Raw genomic sequence first — 14,894 nt, 5'->3', positions numbered from 1 at the left:
CCCTCACCGTATACGTTCACCCCACCCCTATACGTTCACCCCCCTCTCCCTGTATGCTCACCCCCCCTTCCCTGTATGCTCACCCCTATATGTTCACCTCAACCCTATACGTTCACCCCCTCTCCCTATACGTTCACCCCCCTCTCCCTGCACGTTCACCCCCCTCTCCCTGTATGCTCACCCCATATGTTCACCCCCTCACACTATATGTTCACCCCCTCACACTATACGTTCACCCCCCCATACGTTCACCCCCCTCTCCCTGTATGCTCACCCCCCTTCCCTGTATGCTCACCCCTATATGTTCACCCCCTCACCCTATACGTTCACCCCCTCACCCTATATGTTCACCCCCCTCTCCCTGTACATTCACCCCCCTCTCTCCTTGTATGCTCACCCCTTATATGTTCACCCCCCCTCTCCCTATACGTTCACCTCCCCGTATGTTCACCCCCCACCCTCTATGTTAACCCCCCCATACGTTCACCCCCCTCTCCCTGTACGTTCACCGCCCTCTCCCTATATGTTCACCCCCTCCCCTGTACTTTCACCACCCTCTCCCTATATATTCACCCCCCTCCATGTTTACCCTCCCTCTCCATATATGTTCACCCCACTCCCTATACGTTCACCCCCATATGTTCATCCCCCTCCCCCTGTACGTTCACCCCCCTCACTATATGTTCACCCCCTCCCCCTGTATGTTCACCCCCCATATGTTCACACCCCACTCCCTATATGTTCACCCCCTCCCTATATGTTCACCCCCCTCCCTGTACGTTCACCCCCCTCCCTGTACGTTCACCCCCCTCCCCGTACGTTCGCCCCCCACCATCTCCGTACGTTCAACCCCCACCCTCTATGTTCACCCCCCTCCCCCTGCACGTTCACCGCCCTCTCCGTATATGTTCATCCCCCAATATGTTCACCCTCCCTCTCTCTATACGTTCATCCCCCTCCCCCTGTACGTTCACCACTCCTCTACTTGTTCACCCTCCCTCTCCCTGTACGTTCACTGCCCTCTCCCTATATGTTCTCCCCCTCTCCCTATATGTTCATCCCCCTCTCCCTGTACATTCATCCCCTCCCCCTGTATGCTCACCCCCTCCCCCTGTATGCTCACTCCATATACGTTCACCCCCTCTCCCTATACGTTCACCCCCCACCCTCCCCGTACATTCACCCCCCACCCTGTACGTTCACCCCCCTCCCCCTGTACGTTCACCCCCCTCCCCGTACGTTCACCCCCTACCCTCTATGTTCACCCGCCCCCTCCGTATATGTTCACCCCACATATGTTCACCCTCCCTCTCCCTATACATTTACCCCCTCCCCCGTACGTTCACCACCCTCTCCCTATATATTCACCCCCCTCTATATGTTCACCCTCCCTCTCCCTATTTGTTCACCCCCCTCCCCCTATATGTTCACCCCTCTCCCTATACGCTGACCCTATATGTCCACCCCCCTCTCCCTATATGTTCACCCCCTCCCCCTGAACGTTCATCACCCTCTCCCTATATATTCACCCCCCCATATGTTCACCCCCTCTCCCTATACGTTCACCCCCTCCCCCTATACGTTCACCCCCTCTCCCCCTATACGTTCACCCCCCTCCCCCTGTACGTTCACCCCCCTCTCCCCCTGTACGTTCACCCCCCATATGTTCACCCCACTCCCTATATGTTCACCCTCCCTCTACGTTCACACCCCCTCTCCCTATACTTTCACCCCCCTCCCACTGTATGTTCACCCCCATACATTCACCCCCTCTCCCTATATGTTCACCCCCCATACGTTCACCCCCTCCCTATACATTCACCCCTCTCCATACGTTCATCCCTTATCCCTATACATTCATCCCTTCTCCCTATACGTTCATCCCTTCTCCCTATACGTTCACCCCCTCTCCATACGTTCATCCCTTATCCCTATACATTCACCCCTTCTCCCTATACGTTCATTCCCCGTCCCTATACGTTCACCCCCTGCCTCTATATGTTCACCCCCATACGTTCACCCCGCTCTCCCTATATGTTCACCCCCTCTCCCTATATGTTCCCCCCCTCTCCCTATAAGCTCACCCCCCTCTCCCTATACGCTCACCCCCCTCTCCCTATACGCTCACCCCCCTCTCCCTATACATTCACCCCCTCTACCTAAATGTTCAGTCCCCGCCCCGTATGTTCAGCCCCCGTCCCATATGTTCAGCATCTCTCCCTATGCGGAGGGCGGCACGGTGGCACAGTGGTTAGCACTGCTGCCTCACAGCGCCAGAGACCCGGGTTCAATTCCTGCCTCCGGCGACTGACTGTGTGGAGTTTGCACGTTCTCCCCGTGTCTGCGTGGGTTTCCTCCGGGTGCTCCGGTTTCCTCCCACAGTCCAAAGATGTGCAGGTCAGGTGAATTGGCCATGCTAAATTGTCTGTAGTGTTAGGTAAGGGGTAAATGTAGGGGTATGGGTGGGTTGCGCTTCGGCGGGTCGGTGTGGACTTGTTGGGCTGAAGGGCCTGTTTCCACACTGTAAGTAATCTAATCTAATCTATATGTTCACCCTCTCTTCCTATACGTTCACCCCCGCCCTATATGTTCACACACCCCTCTCCATACGTTCATCCCTTCTCCCTATACGTTCACTCCCCCTCGCCCTATACGTTCACCCTCCCCTCGCCCTATACGTTCACCCTCCCCTCTCCCTATATGTTCACCCTCCCCTCTCCCTATACGTTCACACCCCCTATATGTTTACCCCCCTCCACGTTCACCCCCTCACTGCACGTTCACCCCTATATGTTCACGCCCCCTCCCTATATGTTCACGCCCCATACGTTCACCCCTCTCCCTATACAATCACCCCACTCTCCCTATACAATCACGCCCCATATGTTCACTCCCCCTCCCTATACATTCACCCTCCCCTCTCCCTATGCGTTCACCCCTCTCCCTATGCGTTCACCCCTCTCCCTATGCGTTCAACCCTCTCCCTATGCGTTCACCCCTCTCCCTATGCGTTCACCCCTCTCCCTATGCGTTCACCCCTCTCCCTATGCGTTCACCCCTCTCCCTAGACGTTCACCCCCTCTCCCTAGACGTTCACACTCCCCTCCCCGATACGTTCACCCCCTCTCCCTAGACGTTCACACTCCCCTCCCCGATACGTTCACCCCCTCTCCCTAGACGTTCACACTCCCCTCCCCGATACGTTCACCCCCTCTCCCTAGACGTTCACACTCCCCTCCCCGATACGTTCACCCCCTCTCCCTAGACGTTCACACTCCCCTCCCCGATACGTTCACCCCCTCTCCCTAGACGTTCACACTCCCCTCCCCGATACGTTCACCCCCTCTCCCTAGACGTTCACACTCCCCTCCCCGATACGTTCACCCCCTCTCCCTAGACGTTCACACTCCCCTCCCCGATACGTTCACCCCCTCTCCCTAGACGTTCACACTCCCCTCCCCGATACGTTCACCCCCTCTCCCTAGACGTTCACACTCCCCTCCCCGATACGTTCACCCCCTCTCCCTAGACGTTCACACTCCCCTCCCCGATACGTTCACCCCCTCTCCCTAGACGTTCACACTCCCCTCCCCGATACGTTCACCCCCTCTCCCTAGACGTTCACACTCCCCTCCCCGATACGTTCACCCCCTCTCCCTAGACGTTCACACTCCCCTCCCCGATACGTTCACCCCCTCTCCCTAGACGTTCACACTCCCCTCCCCGATACGTTCACCCCCTCTCCCTAGACGTTCACACTCCCCTCCCCGATACGTTCACCCCCTCTCCCTAGACGTTCACACTCCCCTCCCCGATACGTTCACCCCCTCTCCCTAGACGTTCACACTCCCCTCCCCGATACGTTCACCCCCTCTCCCTAGACGTTCACACTCCCCTCCCCGATACGTTCACCCCCTCTCCCTAGACGTTCACACTCCCCTCCCCGATACGTTCACCCCCTCTCCCTAGACGTTCACACTCCCCTCCCCGATACGTTCACCCCCTCTCCCTAGACGTTCACACTCCCCTCCCCGATACGTTCACCCCCTCTCCCTAGACGTTCACACTCCCCTCCCCGATACGTTCACCCCCTCTCCCTAGACGTTCACACTCCCCTCCCCGATACGTTCACCCCCTCTCCCTAGACGTTCACACTCCCCTCCCCGATACGTTCACCACCCATACATTCACCCTAGACGTTCACACTCCCCACCCGATACATTCACCACCCATACATTCACCCCCTCTCCCTATACATTCACCCCCATACGTTCACCCCCTCTCCCTATACATTCACCCCCATACGTTCACCCCCTCTCCCTATACATTCACCCCCATACGTTCACCCCCTCTCCCTATACATTCACCCCCATACGTTCACTCCCTCTCCCTTTATGCTCACCCCTCCCTATACGTTCACCCCACTCTCCCTGTACGTTCAACCCCCCATATGTTCACTCCCCCTCCCTATACATTCACCCACCCCTCTCCCTGTGCGTTCACCCCTCTCCCTGTGCGTTCACCCCTCTCCCTGTGCGTTCACCCCTCTCCCTGTGCGTTCACCCCTCTCCCTGTGCGTTCACCCCTCTCCCTAGACGCTCACCCCCTCTCCCTAGACGCTCGCTCCCTCTCCCGAGGCGTTCACCCCCTCTCCCTAGACGTTCACACTCCCCTCCCCCGATAGGTTCCCTCCCCCATACATTCACCCTCCCTCCCTATATGTTCACCCCTCCTTATACATTCACCCCCATACGTTCACCCCCTCTCCCTATACGTTCACTCACCCTCCCTATACGTTCACTCATCCCTCCCTATACGTTCACTCACCCCTCCCTATACGTTCACTCACCCCTCCCTATACGTTCACTCACCCCTCCCTATACGTTCACTCACCCCTCCCTATACGTTCACCCCTCTCTCCCTATACGTTCACCCCTCTCTCCCTATACGTTCACCCCTCTCTCCCTATACGTTCACCCCTCTCTCCCTATGTTCCCCCTCTCCCTATATGCTCACCCCTCCCCATATGTTTCCCCCCTCCCCTATATGCTCAGCCCTCCCTATATGTCCCCTCTCTCCTTATATGCTCACCCCTCCTATATGTTTCCCCCTCCCCCTATTTGCTCACCCCTCTCTATATGCTCACCCCTCTCTATATGCTCACCCCTCCCTATATGCGCACCCCTCCCTATATGCGCACCCCTCCCTATATGCGCACCCCTCCCTATATGCGCACCCCTCCCTATATGCGCACCCCTCCCTATATGTTCCCCCTCTCCCTATATGTTCCCCCTCTCCCTATATGTTCCCCCTCTCCCTATATGTTCCCCCTCTCCCTATATGTTCACCCCTCCCCATGTTTCCCCCCTCCCCCTATATGCTCAGCCCTCCCTATATGTCCCCTCTCTCCTTATATGCTCACCCCTCCCTATATGTTCCCCCTCTCCCTATATGCGCACCCCTCCCTATATGTTCCCCCTCTCCCTATATGTTCCCCCTCTCCCTATATGCTCACCCCTCCCTATATGTTCCCCCTCTCCCTATATGCTCACCCCTCCCTATATGTTCCCCCTCTCCCTATATGCTCACCCCTCTCCCTATGTTCCCCCTCTCCCTATATGCTCACCCCTCCCTATATGTTTCCCCTCTCCCTATATGTTCCCCCTCTCCCTATATGTTCCCCCTCTCCCTATATGCTCACCCCTCCCTATATGTTCCCCCTCTCCCTATATGTTCCCCCTCTCCCTATATGCTCACCCCTCCCTATATGCTCACCCCTCCCTATATGTTCCCCCTCTCCCTATATGCTCACCCCTCCCTATATGTTCCCCCTCTCCCTATATGTTCCCCCTCTCCCTATATGTTCCCCCTCTCCCTATATGTTCCCCCTCTCCCTATATGCTTACCCTCTTCCTGCGGCTGTTGGTTGGGGTTCAGTTCGATCACTTCCACAATCTCCTCACCCTCGTGTAATTCCAGCTGGGGGCTCAGCTCCCCCTCTTCCATCCTCCCTCGAGCCCCTTGTTACCGCTGACCTAGTTAAACTAACTAACTTAACCCGGTCACATTGACCAGGCCACTTCACGCAGGCGCCCTCTCAAGGCCCCGCCCACCACCCCACAAACAGCCGGAAGCTCGGCGACTGACTGACGGCGACTCCAGCCAATCCGGAATCGGCTTCCGGTGTCACCCGTGAAACAGGTGAGGACGGAACCCTGGGGCATTGACCTCAGGCCGCGGTGCTCCCTGGGAGTTGTAGTCACAGCTCAGTCGAGGCGCAAACTCTCCCCTTTTTCCACTTTCTCCAGCTCCTTCCCACAATCTCGCTCACCCGCGGCGGTATCTGCGCACGCGCCGTAGTCCCTCTCCGTTGCAGGCTGGGATACTGGAGGACCAAGATGGCGGGAGCTGGGAGGAGCCGCGGCTGGGGTGGAGGTAAATTCTGGAGTCCCATAAAGTAGGCCTCTCAGGGAACCCCGAGAGTGTCTGCTACACGTTCATGGGTGGAGAGAGACTGCACCAGTTAGGGCAATACTCACTGGAGTTTAGAAGAATCTTATAGAAACCTATAAAATTCTCACAGGACTGGATAGTGTAAACACAGGGAGGATATTGGAGGGAGGCCAGAACCAGGGAGTCACAGTCTCAGGGGACTGAGGCAAAAGGGCTTTTGACCGAAATGTTGATTTTCCTGCAGCTCGGATGCTGCCTGACCTGCTGTGCTTTTCCAGCACCACTCTAATCTGGACTCTAAATTGGACTGAGATGAGGAGAAATGGAAGGTGATGCATTTAGGCAGGACAAACAAGTCAAGGGGATACTCTCTGAACAGTAAGACCCTGGGAAACACTGAAGATCAGAGGGACTTTGGTGCGGATGTAGACCGGTCCCATAAGGTGTCAGGGCAGGTGGATAATGTGATCATGAAGGCATATGGTGTCTGTGTAATTATTTAGAGTCAAAAGGTGTGGTGCTGGAAAAGCACAGCAGGTCAGGCAACATCCGAGGAGCAGGGGTATTGATGTTTTGGGCAGAAGATCTTCATCGATAAGATTGGTGGAGTAGCAGATAGCGAAAGGGACTGTCAGCGAATACAGCAGAATATAGATAGATTGGGGAGTTGGGCAGAGAAATTGCAGATGGAGTACAATCCAGACAAATACGAGGTGATACATTTTAGAAGATCCAATTCTAGAGGGAACTATACAGTAAATGGAAAAGCCCTGGGGAAAATTGATGTACAGAGAGATCGAGGTGTTCAGGTCCATTGTTCCCTGAAGGTGACAGTGTAGGTCAATATATTGGTCAAGAAGGCATATGGCATACTATCCTTCATCAGACAAGCACAAGAGTTGGCAGGTCATGTTACAGTTGTAGAAGACTTTGGTATGGCCCTAGTTGGAATACTGCTTACAGCTCTGATTGCCACATTACCAGAAGGATGTGGATGCTTTGGAAATGGTGCAGAGGAGGTTCACCAGGATGTTGCCTGGTATGGAGGGTGCTAGCTATGAAGCGAGGTTAAGTAGATTAGGGTTATTTTCATCAGAAAGACAGAGTTTTAGCAAGGAACCTGATAGAGGTCTACAAAATCATGAGATATATAGGCAAGGTGGATAGCAAAAAGTTTTTTCCCCAGAGTGGGGGACTCAATTGCTAGAGGTCATGGGTTCAAGGTGAGCAGGTCAGGCAGCATCCGAGGAGCAGGAAAAGAAATCGACGTTTCAGGCAAAAGCGCTTCATCAGGAATGAGGCTGAGAGGTGTGTGGCTGGTGGGAAGGTAGCTGAGAGTGCAGTAGGTCGATGGAGGTGGGAATGAAAGTAATAGGTCGGAGAGGAGTGTGAGGCGGATAGGTGGGAAGGAAGATTGACAGATGGGACAGGTCATGAGGGTGGTGCTGAGCTGGAAGGTTGGAGCTAGGGTAAGGTGGGGGGAGGGGAAATCAGGAAACTGGTGAAGTCCACATTGCTGACATGGGGTTGAAGGGTCCCGAGGCAGAAGATGTGTTCTTCTTCCAGGCATTGGGTGGTGAGGGAGTGGCGATGGAAGAGGTCCAGGACCTGCATGTCCTCGGCAGAATGGGAGGGAGAGTTGAAATGTTACCGAGGCAGACGGGTTGATTTCCACTCCATACCCCAGTTCAACCTTCCAGCTCAGCACCGTCGTCATGACATGTCCCATCTGTCCATCTTCCTTCCCACGTATCCGCTTTGCCCTCCTCTCCGACTTATCACCCTCACCCCCACTTCCATCCACCTATTGCACTCTTAGCTACCTTCCCCCCCCCAGCCACACCCACCTCCCATTTATCTCTCCAATCCTGAGGCTCCCAGCCTCATTCCTGATGAAGGGCTTTTGCCCGAAACGTCGATTTTCCTGCTCCTTGGATACTGCCTGACCTGCTGTGCTTTTCCAGCACCACTGTAATCTTGACTCTGATCTCCAGCATCTGCAGTCCTCACTTTCTCCGAAGTTTCTTGAGTGTTATTGGAGCTGTACCCATCCAGGCAAGTGGGGAGTATTCCATCACACTCCTGATTTCTGCCTTCTAGATGGTGGATAGGCTTTGGGGAGTCAGGAGGTGAGTTTTTTTTGAAGGATTCAGGGACTCCCATTTTATCTCTTTTCATCTCTTACATCAATAAATGTCAGCATGGAATCATAGAACATTACAGCGCAGTACAGGCCCTTCGGCCCTCGATGTTGCGCCGACCTGTCATACCAATCTGAAACCCATCTAACCTACACTGTTCCATGTTCGTCCATATGCTTGTCCAATGACGACTTAAATGTGCTTAAAGTTGGCAAATCTGCTACAGTTGCAGGCAAAGCATTCCATACCCTTACTACTCTCTGAGTAAAGAAACTCCCTCTGATATCTGTCCTATATCTATCACCCCTCAATTTAAAGCTATGCCCCCCTCGTGCTCGCAGTCACCATTCTTGGAAAAAGGCTCTCACTGTCCACCCTATCTAACCCTCTTGATGGTGAACAACAACTCCCATTACCTTCACCTCTGTGCCCACTTTTTTTGCGCTGGAGGCCTCTCCATAGACTCTCACCCATATACCATTCCCACCCTGGCTTCTTACCTGGCCTGACATCTTCATCAAGAACTGTTGATCAGACACCTTAACTTCTCTGCTCCCCCACTCACTCATGCCTGTCAACCTCAGAATTTGCTGAGCTCTGTTCTCTCAGACCGAATGTTGCTGCTGTTGTTAATCCTGCCACTAAGCTCAGGTAAAGTTCCCTTTGTAATGTTGATAACCGCCAGGATGTGGATTGTGAGGCATGTTCAGGGATGATGGTATTGTGGACTGGATGATTACGATGAGCAATGTGCTGTTCCTGTGCTCTTTTTATCGATCCATGATGGGACGGTCAATGTGTGAGAGGGCTTGTCAATGCTCTGCCCGGTTGAGATATGCTCCATTGTGGTTACAGGCCAAGTGTAGGCACACATTAAATCTGATGAGCTGGGTGTGCTGCTGTGAATCTGCTCAACCTGGCAGGTATAATCTAGTGAGGGGGTGGGAGAGAGGGAGAGATTGGAAAAGATGGTGACGGTTTCTGGGATGTGGGCGTCACCAACACGTCCAGCTTTTTTGCTCATCCCTAATTGCCCTTGAAAGGCGAGCCTTACTCAGGCCATTTCAGAGGGCAGTTAAAAGTCAACCTCATGGCTGTGGGTCTACAGTCACATGTAGGTCAGACCAGGTAATGACAACAGAGTTCCTTCCTCATGGACCAGATAGAGTCATACAGCACGGAAACAGACCCTTTAGTCCAAGCCATCCAGCCGACCCTGTTCCCAAACTGAACTAGTCCCACTTGCCTGCATTTGACTCATATCCCTTTAACCCTTTCCTATTCATGTACCTGTCCAAATGTCTTCCAAATGTTGCAACTGTACCTGCATCTGCCACTTCCTCTGGCAATTCATTCCATATATAAACCACCCTCTGTATGAAAAAGTTGTCCCTTCGATCCGTTTTAAATCTTTCCCCTCTCACGTTCAACCTATGCCATCTAGTTTTGGACTCCCCCGACCCTAGGGAAACAGCCGTTGCTATTCACCTTACCTGTACCTCTCTTGATTTTATAAACCTCCATAAGGTCACCCTTCAACCTCCTATGCTCCAGTGACAAAACTCTCAGCCTCTCCTGATAATTCAAATCCTCCATTCCCAGCAACATCCTGGTAAATATTTTCTGAACCATCTCCAATTTAATAATATCTTTCCTACAGATGGGTTTTAATGACAAAATAAAATGTCCTCATGGTCACTATCAGTGAGACAAGTTTTCATTTTCAGGTTTAATTGAGTTCAAATTCCCCCAGTGACTGTGATCGGATTTGAACCCATGACCCCAGAGTGTTCACATGGGCTTGTGGCCTCAGGTTAGTGAGATTGCTACTGCCAGCAGCTCTCTGCTTGTGTTACTGCCTCGGGCTGAGTGATGCCTGGACTCAGCACTGGTCTTATTTACCTTCCTCCAGTCACTGTGTCCCATGTTTCTATTCTTTTCCCCTCTAGGCATTTGGAGCTGCTGCCTGGCCAAGCTGGGCGCCTGTGCCCCTGGCACCATCCTGCCAGTCCACCGTAGTGTGACCATAGGTCTACGACACACCGTACAATCCATCCACTGTAACCATGGCAACAGACCAGTGTTACGGTCCGAAGAGGCTCCAGGAAAGTCAATCCCACAGCGTCCAGAGTACATTCCACAACGGAGAGCCAAGAATCCAATGGGAAAGATTGGCCTGGCCTGGTAAGAATGTATAGAATGTGTGTACAAAACGAGGGCAGACCCATTCAGATCATTGTGGTTCCCTCCCATTGGATCTTTGTGATCTGAACCCAGTGATGTCGGGCTGTCTAGTGACAGAATGTCGCAGTGACTGTGAGGCATGTCCAGTCTGAATTCGTAGAATCCCTACAGTGTGGAAACAGGCCATTCGGCCCAACAAGTCCACACTGATTCTCTGAAGACTCAACCCCCACCCTTTCCCTGTAATCCTTCATTTCCCATGACTAATCCGCCTAACCTACACATTTCTGAATACGATGGACAGCATTGCGTGGCCAATCCACCCTAACCTGCACATTTCGGAATATGGGCGGCAACTGGAGCACTAAAGCTTTTTGTCGCTATGTCAGCAATAAAAGAATGACTAGAGTAAGATTAGGGCCTGTCAATAACAGTAGTGGGAAATTGTGCGTGGAGTGCGAAGAGTTTTGGAAGTGCTATATGAATATGTTTCGTCAGTATTCACACGGTTGGCCTTGCAGCTGTACTAATCCCTGATAAACAAATTCTTCTCTTTGCATGACCTATTGTATATTAACACCTGCCTATCAACTACTAACCAACACTGTCCAGACATCACGTGACTGAAGTTAATGACTGGGCAAGATGTCTAGCTTGTTCATTATCCTGCAAATAACAGTTTGCTAATTGTTAATCGATTGTAACCTATATAATCACGCAACTTTCTGTACCTCGTCAGAGTGACTTGTGGCCATCCAATCGAGCCAGTCAACCTGTCTCTCCCCGTGAGCTCACAATTAAACCAGTCAATACTCGAGGCTTGTGTGATGCAATATTTCTAAATTGGACTGCTACGAGCGAGTCACCCACTGCATAATTTACTTCCTTCCCCAACAGCTGGCAAATGAGACTAGATTAATTTAGGTTATCTGGTTGGCCTGGATGAATTGGTCCGGGGGATCTGTTTCTATGCTGCATATCTCTATGACTCTACAAATCTTCTCAAAACTTGCTAACACAGGCTTTTAGCAAACAGGCACGAAGATGAGATTCAAAATGGTTTCCAGGCTTTTAATATGTGACAAAATGGCTGCCATGAATCTAACAATTCTCCCACACCAGCATTTGGTCCATATCCCTCTAAACCCTTCTTATTCATATAGCCATCCAGATGCCTTTTAAATGTTGTAATGTTACTAGCCTCCACCACTTCTTCTGGCAGCTCATTCCATGCATGCACCACATTCTGTGAAAAAACTGTCCCTTAGATTCCCTTTAAATCTTTCCGCTCTCACCTTAAATCTATGCCCTCTAGTTTTGGATTCCCCTACTTTAGGGAAAAAGATCTGAGCATTCACCGTATCCATGCCCCTCATGATTTTATAACCTCTATAAGGTTATCCCTCAGCCTCCGCTGCTTCAGGTAAATTAGTCTCCGCCTATTCAGCCTCTGCCTCTTGTTCAGAGTTTGGGAGAAGGTTTGTAGCTCGGGTGCTCGTTGTTGTGGTTCTGTTCGCCGAGCTGGAAATTTTTGTTGCAAACGTTTCATCCCCTGTCTAGGTGACATCCTCAGTGCTTGGGAGCCTCCTGTGAAGCGCTTCTGTGGTGTTTCCTCCGGCATTTATAGTGGCCTGTCCCTCCCTCTTCCGGTTGTCAGTTTCAGCTGTCCGCTGTAGTGGCCGGTATATTGGGTCAGGTCAATGTGTTTGTTGATGGAGTTTGTGGATGAGTGCCATGCTTCTAGGAATTCCCTGGCTGTTCTTTGTTTGGCTTGCCCTATAATGGTAGTGTTGTCCCAGTCGAATTCATGTTGCTTGTCATCTGCGTGTGTGGCTACTAAGGATAGCTGGTCGTGGCGTTTTGTGGCTAGTTGATGTTCATGGATCTCCCTCTTGCTTTGAACCCTTTACTGTTTAACAACATCTTTCCTCTGGCAGGACTTGAGGGGCATCAATCTTGCCTTCTATATTACTGACTAAATGGAAGTGATGGTCTACTATAACGGAGGTTTGTTGGACATAGGAACAGGAGTAGCTCATTGACCTCACTGACCCTGCTCCATCATTCCGTAAGGTCATGGCTGATTTGATTTTAATCACAGCTCTACCTACTCCAGTAACCTTTCAACCCCATTGCTTGGCACCTCTATGTTAAAACAATTCCGAGGTTCTGCGTCCACCACCTTCGCAGGAAGAAATTTCTGAGTGACTGACTCTGAGGTTCACGTTGGTCCACATTGGGTCAGGAAAAGAGTCTATTCAGACTGGCAGCACAGAAAGAGGCCACTCATCACAGGGGGTCTTGACCTCTGAAAAAGTCTGTCTTTACAAGTGAGGGAGATTGTAAATAGGGAACCGTGTGAAATGTTGAACGCTGAAGGTAAAGTGACAAGTGAAATAGTAGTGTGTTTAACATCTGCTTCAGGTGGATAATTCGCCGAAATTGTATCATTGTTTGGAAAGGGACAGATTGAGTAACTACAGAACAATCAGCCTACCTTAATTATTCTAAACATCCAAAATTAATGTCATGCATTGTTATTTAGAAAGACTCTGGTTAATCAGAAACAAATTGGACAGATTCGAGAATTTGACTAATTTACTGGGGTTTTATGATGAGGTCATCAGGAAGTTTAATGAACTGGGAAGAAAGTACTGCGGATGCTGGAAATCAGAAACACAAACAGAAATTGTTGGAGAACCTCAGCAGGTCTGTCAGCATCTGTGCAGAGAAAGCAGAGAGGGGTTTTGGGTCCAATGACCCTTCGTCAGTTGAGCTGAGTTTTTCCAGCATTTTCAGTTCAATGATGTAAGTAGGATCGATGTCACCTGGTGAGGTTTTGGATCAGGTCCCACATTGGGGGGTAAGGAGTGGGATGGTGCGCACTGATCAGAACATTAAAACCACAAGCAGTCCAAGGCAAGGTGTCAACTTGGGGACAGAGCAAAGAATAATGGTTGACAGGTAGTTTTGTGACTGGACGGGTCAGTCCCCCACCATGACAGGGCTGTACTGAGAGGTGAGCCAATCAGGGATGGGTCTGTGAGGGGTCAGTGTAAGTGAAGTTGGCCAGTACTTGCTACCTTTTGTTACCTGATTTTGCTTTTGTGTTCTGTTCTGTTCTGCTCAGCTCACAGGCAGGTTTCAGATTGTCCTGTAAATCCAACCCATGCCCCTGCTCATTTCTGCTCCAGGTTAATCGGTTTGCCATCTGGCATCATCACCTTTCTCCTTGCCAAACGAGAGGTGGATAAGAACCGTCTGAAACAGTTGAAGATCAGGCAGAGGATGAAGAATGCCAACGAGCATGGATACCAGAGTGAACGATACCAACCCAAGCTGGAGGGACACGAGCAGCTGATCATCGCCTCACAAAGTAAACCATAGACTCCTGGCTGGTGGCTCAAATCCCCAGCACCTCTCATTTCCCACACACCCTCAGGGATGCTGCCAGCTTTCTGTCTCTCCCACTCTCAAACGACTGGAGGAACTCAGTGGATGAACTGTCAGTTGGGGACTTAGTTTCTTCAACATATTCCTGATGGTGGCAGTGCTGGGATGGAAGTGAAAAGTTCACTTTTGTGTTGACCTAGCGTCTGATTATCAGACGACCTGATTTTTGTGTAAGTGTGCAGGAAGACAGCTCTGTAACTTTGATGGTTGTACACTGTTTGTAGTGTCATCACTGTTGATATTCTGAGATTTCACTTTGTTTTCCATAGCATAACTGTAATAAAAGTGTACAGTATATAATTCATATACATATTTTCCTTGCTATGTGTACTGATTGAGTGATTTTCAAGTAAATATTTACAGCCTATTTTGTCTCAACCAGCACCTTATGGACCGGCACACTCAAGAAACAGGCAAAAATTATATACCTTAAAATACCAGACGTTTACTGTATTATTACAATGTCTGAGTTAAGGCACCATCTAAGGCAAAGCCACATCCATCACCTTCACACGTTCACCAGTGTGTCCATACCAGTCATCAAGTATGTATCTACTCTAATAAACACAAAATGCTGGAGAAACCCAGCAGGTCTGGCAGCATCTGAGAGAAACAGTTAAGATTTCAAGACTAGCACAACTCTTCTCAGACCCTATCTACTTT

General features: G+C 51.1%; 2 protein-coding genes across 5 annotated transcripts in view; one reads left to right on the top strand and one right to left on the bottom strand.

Annotated features, from left to right (window-relative positions):
- The window catches only part of aamp (angio associated migratory cell protein), a 43,453-nt gene extending 37,357 nt beyond the window's left edge, over positions 1-6,096 (bottom strand). The window contains exon 1 of the mRNA XM_087989415.1: positions 5,907-6,096. Coding sequence (XP_087845541.1) covers positions 5,907-6,006 — 100 coding nt within the window. The 5' untranslated portion in view covers positions 6,007-6,096. The remainder of the gene's footprint in view (positions 1-5,906) is intronic.
- Positions 6,097-6,286: 190 nt separating this feature from the next.
- Positions 6,287-14,552, top strand: LOC122551849 (uncharacterized). Of its 4 annotated transcripts, none has more exons than XM_043694376.2 (3): positions 6,287-6,435; positions 10,544-10,778; positions 13,973-14,552. In XM_043694376.2, the coding sequence occupies exons 1-3, from the start codon at positions 6,399-6,401 to the stop codon at positions 14,163-14,165; spliced, it is 465 nt and encodes a 154-aa protein (XP_043550311.2). In that variant the 5' UTR covers positions 6,287-6,398; the 3' UTR covers positions 14,166-14,552. The 4 variants fall into 4 exon arrangements, with proteins under 4 accessions (XP_043550311.2, XP_087845543.1, XP_087845542.1 ...); XM_087989417.1 differs by lacking the exon at positions 6,287-6,435 and adding an exon at positions 6,761-6,782; XM_087989416.1 differs by lacking the exon at positions 6,287-6,435 and adding an exon at positions 9,194-9,245.
- The last annotated feature ends 342 nt before the right edge of the window (positions 14,553-14,894 follow it).

The sequence above is a fragment of the Chiloscyllium plagiosum genome, unplaced genomic scaffold, assembly GCF_037043375.1.
Source record: "Chiloscyllium plagiosum isolate Xiang-an unplaced genomic scaffold, Cpla_swu_hap1 HiC_scaffold_7, whole genome shotgun sequence".
In the NCBI taxonomy this organism is placed as follows: domain Eukaryota; kingdom Metazoa; phylum Chordata; class Chondrichthyes; order Orectolobiformes; family Hemiscylliidae; genus Chiloscyllium; species Chiloscyllium plagiosum.
Note: the sequence above shows the minus strand (reverse complement) of the source record. Positions and strands in the feature narration are given on the sequence as shown.

What these genes read in the sequence shown, in the direction of transcription:
- LOC122551849 (XM_043694376.2), top strand. Translation starts at nt 6,399, where the DNA reads ATGGCGGGAGCTGGGAGGAGCCGCGGCTGGGGTGGAG. An exon ending in GAGCCGCGGCTGGGGTGGAG is followed by an intron (nt 6,436 to 10,543) that starts GTAAATTCTGGA and finishes TTTCCCCTCTAG; the next exon opens with GCATTTGGAGCTGCTGCCTG. An exon ending in GGAAAGATTGGCCTGGCCTG is followed by an intron (nt 10,779 to 13,972) that starts GTAAGAATGTAT and finishes TTTCTGCTCCAG; the next exon opens with GTTAATCGGTTTGCCATCTG.